The 7386-nt window shown below is 30.7% G+C and overlaps 1 protein-coding gene across 4 annotated transcripts in view; it reads right to left on the bottom strand.

Annotated features, from left to right (window-relative positions):
• Positions 1-7386, bottom strand: part of LOC111615654 (choline transporter-like protein 2) — a 73382-nt gene that overhangs the window by 5938 nt on the left and 60058 nt on the right. For all 4 annotated transcript variants that reach the window (XM_023357083.1, XM_023357081.1, XM_023357084.1 and 1 more), the window contains 4 exons: positions 4057-4156; positions 2970-3053; positions 1131-1243; positions 928-1053 (listed from right to left, as the gene is read on the bottom strand). In XM_023357083.1, the coding sequence (XP_023212851.1) occupies positions 928-1053; positions 1131-1243; positions 2970-3053; positions 4057-4156 (423 nt within the window). The remainder of the gene's footprint in view (positions 1-927; positions 1054-1130; positions 1244-2969; positions 3054-4056; positions 4157-7386) is intronic.

The following is a 7386-nucleotide window of genomic DNA, read 5'->3' as shown; positions in this document are numbered from 1 at the left end:
AATGATGTTTCCACTCTTTTGCCATTGCCAATGACAATCTGCTATTTTTATAATATATTAGTATTATTAGAATATATTATTAGTATATCTGAAGTACAGAGCTCCCGTTGGGATTCGGCTTGCTCCCTTGTTTATTATGTACATCACCTCAGTGCAGGGTATTTACATTTATTCAAGTATTGTGCAAATCATGGCTTCTAAAATAACAGAAAGGTGATTTCAATTGAAACAAAGCAAGAAATCATCAGAAGGTGTGAAAGTTGACAAAACTTCCTTGTCAAATAGGGAGAGGTTCAGGAGTTTACCAACACTCATTATCCAAACAGAGCTGAGGCCAACAGGATCAATGATCTCTACAATGACACCCTTGCCCATCATTTCCGACAGGTGTTAAAGAAAAGAAAGAAACAAATCACCTTGGTTATGCTTTTCAAGAAGCCAGTTGCCAAAAAACAAAGGATGGAACAAGAGGAGTTGACCCTCAAGCTCCGGTAGCCTCTCCTGAATTTGACTCCAATTAAAAAACAGTAGAGATCTGCTGCAATGTGTAGAAAGTCTGTATCTGTATGAATGTGTGAAGAAAGTGTTCCTCCACCTCCTCTTCACATCATCTGACTACCTGGCATAATTGGTGACTGCTCCATTTTCATTTTTTTTTTTTTTTTTTTTTTTTTTTTTAATGGTACAGTGCGGTTATTTTATGCTGCAGAATGAATTATGTTTTAACATGTATTTCTATGGGAAAATGCATTTCGTATAAAGAACTTTTCACTTAACGGACATGCACCTGGAACAGATTAAGTACGTTATATGAGGAACCACTGTATTTGCAAAACAGTGAAGTCACTTTCAAAAATTTAGTTAATAAAAAATGTATATTTAGTGTAGCTTATTAAAAACTAATTTTAAAAATATCAGAATACATACTTAAGACCAGCCAAGTATCCTTGTTGAAATAGGCCTGCTCCGAAAGTTTTATAAGTTCCTTGGTAGAGTTGGTCGTTTGGCTCAAATCTCTCTGATATTTATATTGAGTATAACTATAGTATGACACTGAAACATTTGAAATAGGTTAACACTTTGATATTCAACAAAATAATTAGGAAAATCTACAAATATAATCTACTTACAATAACCGAACAATCCAAGAACGGCAAAAATGCTAAAGATCAGCATGATTCCCGCTATCCACCTCATCAAAAATATCCAGATAAATGCAATCACTAGAGAAGCTAGCAATGCACTAGAAAAGTATAAAATATATTTTAAAATTAGAATGAAACAACATAATTTCTAGCAAAAGCATTTACTTTGAAAACATGTGTAAAGTAGTTAAAAATCCAAATAAAGACACAGAAATCTACACTTACCACACACATTTAAATTACAACATTGTAGGAATGTTCCCCCTTTTAAGATTTTAATGGAGATTTGGCCAAATTTGGCTATCCTTTTTTTTAGTTTGGCATAAAAAATATCATTTAGCACATTGGCTACATATTATTTATAAATATATTAGTTGAATAAAAATGCACTTTAAAATGATATTTTGTTGTTGTTTGTTATTAATTAAAGACCCAAATAAAACAAATATTTGTGTTTTTCAAATAAATTTTTGTCTGTCTCCTTTATAATAAATAAATTTATCTATTTCTAAGTAGAAATTAAAAGTGTCTGTGAAGTAATTTTTTAAAATCCTTTTTCATGATAAAGTTTTAATACTTACTATTATAATCTAGACATGTAAATATGACATGGAGTTCTGGGCCACAATATACTTGTGGCCTAGAACTCCATGACTTCTTCCAATGTGGCCCAGAGAAACAAAAATATTGGACACCCCTGATTTAAACATAATTTTTTTATATATAGTAACAAAACAATTTATAGGCACTTCACACCAACTCCCAACATCAAGAATGCAATTTTTTGAGAGATATTTTTTTTGCCATTTTCACACAAATATTAATATACAGAGTGGCCAAAAAGTCAGTCAACCGTGTTTTATTTGAGAGTTCCAAGTATTCCAAGTACATTTTTAAATAAAAATTATAAACCAAGTTCAGAATGCATTTTTCTTTTACAAAATTGGTGGAAATATGATTGAAAAATACAATTGAAAAAAAAATCACATTTTTTTAGTTGATTTAGTTAATCAAGTACATTTTAAGCCTTATAATACTTTTGCTGATTTTTTTGCCACAATTTTTTTTAAATCAAATTACTTTCAATAATTTTCTGGAAAAAAATTCAATTTCTAAAATAGAAATTTTATTTATAAGTTGTAAGAAGGAAATTTTCAATATTTTATATATAAGGCCTCCCAAAAAGAATGCTACCATTTAAAATTTTTGTAATTATGTTAATTATTACCCAAGAACATTGTAATATGCATTAAAAAATTGGAAACTGTCAAAATTTCACATCTGCTTATTATAATTTCTCAATGCATGCACCTCATGTCAATGGCATACATCCAACCAATACTCAAATTCTTCCTATGCTCACTATAGTATATATGTCATCATTCTCCTATGGCAACCACAATTCGATGGCTTCCAAAGATTACTCATGTTGTGCAATGACAAGTGATTCCAACTTGCAAAGTGCACAACACAAAATGTCTTCTGTTGTGGAATTCCCATTTTTGTTTACAACCTTCTTAGAGGTAGTAGACAATAGTTGTACAAACGTGGACGGGAGACAAACTCGGTTGGTTACTCTATCAATCAACATATGTCACATACTTCTTGAATAATAATATATATAATTACAGTAATTTAAAATGGTAGCATTCATTTTGAAAGACACTGTATTTCTGAACCTATAAACACCAAAGTGTAAATTTAACATTTGAACTAAAAAATATATACAAAATTACAGGCCACACCAAAACAGTTGAAATATATCACAAATAGCTCATTTTGGTCCAATCTTTATATTCAATCATAAAAAAAAAACAAACTTACAATAAGATACTTTTCCAAACAATTTTAATATCTTGAAATATCTTCATTCCTTTGTCTTTTGCATTGTTAAATTTTGCAAGTTTTCTAAAACAAAATAATAATTCTTAATTTAAGATTTTATTCTATACACAATTAAGACAAATTATTATAATTATGATAATTCACATAGAATTTCTTCTAAACTTAGACAATGGGTACATTCCAATATAAATCAAATAGCACATCAGAGAACTGTGATTTACTAATACAGGTTCAGATATTCACAGAGTTCAATGGTGCAACAACCGACGACATTACACTCTGATCTGCAGATGTGGTAGGCTCTGATTAAGCAATATTGCCACATCCACAATTACACTGTTAACATAGACAAGTAGTAAAAATGGCATTAACCCAAAAGTTATTTTGACAAAATAAGTATAAAAATGCCAATATAGCACTGTCAAGTTGCCAGATGTTCCAGTAAAAGTTTATTAAACTGTTCACTGGTGCATCAGTTGTGGCCGAGACTGATGCATACTGGAATATGCCCAATGAAGATTTTTTAGTTAAAAGAAGTCACCAAATACACTTCTGTTTTGGAAAAACAAATAATCATTCCATCACCGTAACTTATTTTCTATTGTACATTACACAATAATAATTAAGTTTTTGACAGAATTAAGAACATTGTCGACAATAAGTGAAGCACAACTGCCTATAAATTTCCAAGAATCTGATCCGGATCCCTCTGGCCATTCGCCATCCTCACTGGCTCTATGAGCAAATTCTACAGTATCCGAGAAATTATACAAATAATAAAAATTATGTTCAGTTTAGCATCTGATTTCAAATTCATATGGTTTGCAAGGTTTAACAATTAAACTGTCAACATCATTGTGATGTTGTGAATAAAATAAAATCAATGACTGAATTTTGTAATTAATAGGCAGTTTGTAATAACTCAAAGTAAAAATTAAACTTCATGAAGATAGAAATAAATTTAATTTTCTAAAGAGAGCTACAATTCACTTCTTACCATAAATAAGTTTAAAAAATCAATTGTATTAGTTTAAATATCTGATAAAGGTTATAAGGAGCCACTTACTCGAGAGCCTTCCGTAAACGACTGTCATTGATAACGCTGTCATCGTCATCTTTGATGACCACGGTAGAGTCAATGGGAAGCGGAAGACATCTGTGCAATACTGTAATAAAAATTATGTTATCATTGAAATTTCAAACAAATTTCACTTTCTGAGCAGAATCCAGTTTTTCCACAATGTAGCATAATTTGTTAGCACATGTCTACTAAGTTAACATAAACTTAAAATGTATATTGAATTTAAATTAAACTACACAAAGAAAAATGAAAGAAATATTCCATTAACTTGAATAACTGAATAGCAGAATTGGTAAATGTAAAGGAATCAAGTCGAAATCCTCACAACATTTTGTGAGAAGTTTGTTTTGGATTTGTCATGCCCCGTACCTCACCGTTTGGCTGAGACAAACCCACAACTGGAAAAAAAATTCCCTGGCACCCTCAGACCACAGAGATAATGAGATTTCTTTCAATCAGATTTAAATGATTTGAATTGTTGATTTACAACTACTAAGCAAAATATTTAAACAATTGATTATTAAGCAGAATAATTAGTCATAACCTACCTATATGTGAAATTCGGAATATTAATGTAATAGTGATACAAAACAAATCTCTTAAAACTATTTGATAAAAATTTCAAATTTACTGATAAATTACTGCACAAGTTAGAGTACTGTTATATTGGAGTATATAATAGATCAGATTTGAAGAGTGGCAACTTAAATCCACTAACCATGTAAGGAACCAAGTCCAAGCATTATTTTTATTTACTTTTATTTTGCTTTTTATTATAATTTTTGTTGGGGCTTATGTTTTGTTAGGACAAAGGTTTCCTTACCATTCACCTTAGAAACTTAAAAATAGAAGAGAAACCAACTCACCAACGAGAAAAAAGCGTTGTAGAAAAAAACTCGCGCACCCTTGTGCTCCCGAGCGGAAAAAAGTAAGTCCGCACCAAGAAAAGGGGGAGACCCCACAAGCACAACTTAGGGACTCACTAAACCTTAAAGAGTAAAAATATCCCTAAAATTGTCAAAAAGAATAATGTAAAAGGTTAGCGAGTATTGTCAGAAAATAGAAACAAAAAGAAAAAGTTTATTGTTAGACAAAAGAAAAAGTTTATTGTTAGCAAATAAGTATGTAAATGAGGGGAGTGATTGCATTCAGAGTTGTGACGTCACCTCACAGTATAAAGTCCGAATCTCAAGTGAAGATGGACGCGGTGAGCTTCTGTTATCAATGAGCTTGGTGAGCTTCGTAGCAGCAAACGAAAGAGAGGTGTCCGATAGGATAAAATAGTTCCAAGGCGCTTTTGAAGTTATTCGATTTGTGGATCGAAGATTAGAGAAAGTCTTGAGAGTTGAGGAAAAGGGTTCCTAGTATATTGAGGTGATGATTAGGATCTTTAATTCATAAGAATTATTGTATATAAATTAAGTCTTTGAAATTTTGTCGAATTCCAAAGGGGAATAGAATTAAGTTAGGAAATAGATTGATTTGAGTTTTGTCAGGTTGATTCTTATTGACTTTCATTGAATAAATTGTTATTTGAATTTTACTAAATTTTGTATATAGTTTATTACTAGAACTTTTATTAAATATTTGATTTGTTATTGACAAACTTGGCCATTATTTAATTCGGTGCACGCTTAAAGTCCAGGCCTGGCACACTAACGCGAATCCGCATAAAGTACCCGTTAGGGAACGGCTATTTCCGGCTCACAGTTGTGTCGATAATCATTGGAAAAGTCGGAAAAATAATATAGTACTTTACATTTTTTTTCTTTACTTACGAGGTGTTACTCCTCTAAAGCCAAATTCAAAATCTATGAAAGAAAGCAACCAAGTCTAATCTTAACCGTAGAGTTCCTGTTTGGGCACCAGTTGTAAAGTACTATATTATTTTTCCGACTTTTCCAACGATTATCGACACGACTGTGTGTCAGAAATAGCCGTTTCCTAATGGGTACTTTATGCGGATTCGCGTTAGTGTGCCAGGCCTGGACTTTAAGCGTGCACCGAATTAAATAATGGCCAAGTTTGTCAATAACAAATCAAATATTTAATAAAANATTATTTTTACGTGTTTTAGCTGGCAACACTCATTCGACCATGAAAGGGAGCCAGTATTTAAACGAAGCTTAATTTTCTAATTTTTAAAGATACAATAGCCATGATTATTATTTTAAAAAGTTTATGTTAGGCTTAACATCGACGAAAATTCAACGCAAAGCGACACGCAATGCAGAAAAATTTCAACATGGGATAGGTTAATATATTTTTTCGTACATAATTGGTTATCCGAAATATTGATTTTCCAAACAACCCCAGTCCCCAATTGATTCGGATAATCAACGCTCTACTGTAGTATTGTAGTGTCTTGCCCTTGTACTGTACATCATACTTTTCTATTAACAATAGTTATGCCAGTCATCTATTAACTGCTTTTGGGGAAAAGTTTTGAATTGGAATTATATGACTTTCAGTTTGCATTGGAAGTTCATATATAGTTAATTAGGGTCTCCTGCTCCGGTCTTGGATTTCATCTATATAATTCCATTCTCGAGATTAAGGAAAGACAGACAGATGGATGGACAACAGTGGGAATTTATAAGTCTACAATAACAGTTTTACATTGCTTTTCTGTATCATAATTTCCAGTTACCTAAAATACATTTTAAAGGCTAATTATTATTCTTTTTTTTTTTTTTTTTTTCTTTTTAAATAATAAGCATTTTGACCAAAATCTGCAATTTTCTTAAAGTGACTACTAGTAAAACAAAGATGATGCACAAAAATGCAAATGTAAATATGCAAATTATAATATAGAATAATAATAAATAACTTCATTAAACAACTTATAATTTAAAATCAAGAATTTTGATTCTGGTATTTTGAAACCGTGCCAGTAGTTATTATTAGTAATTCAAACACAAATTATTATTGTATTTACTTTCAGGCACTTGGTAATTTTTATCATCAAAATTTTATTTAGTTGATACGTGTTGATATTATTTACACGCGTTTCGGGCATTTATTGCTCCTCCTCAGCCAACTAAAAACAAAAGTTTATAAGTTACAACACTATAAAATTATAAACAACAAACATATTAGGTATTGTTTCTTTAAAAACATACCTTTTTTAATTTACAGGTTATTGAGATATTAAAACCATAAATTTCCATCGCCTATGTTTACTTGTTATTATGGAATTACAAAAACTTTTTGGCCCTTAACACTCATTTTTCTAAGAAACATACGGTTTCATATTATCTAAAATATTTTAAAAACCTTTTTATATGAATTTTCTCTTATACATTTACATGATAA

This window comes from Centruroides sculpturatus, unplaced genomic scaffold (genome assembly GCF_000671375.1).
Source record: "Centruroides sculpturatus isolate CEXI.00-Female unplaced genomic scaffold, Cexi_2.0 scaffold1641, whole genome shotgun sequence".
NCBI classification, from domain to species: Eukaryota; Metazoa; Arthropoda; class Arachnida; order Scorpiones; family Buthidae; genus Centruroides; species Centruroides sculpturatus.
The sequence above is the reverse complement of the archived record's forward strand: the minus strand, read 5'-3'. Positions and strand labels throughout refer to the sequence as shown.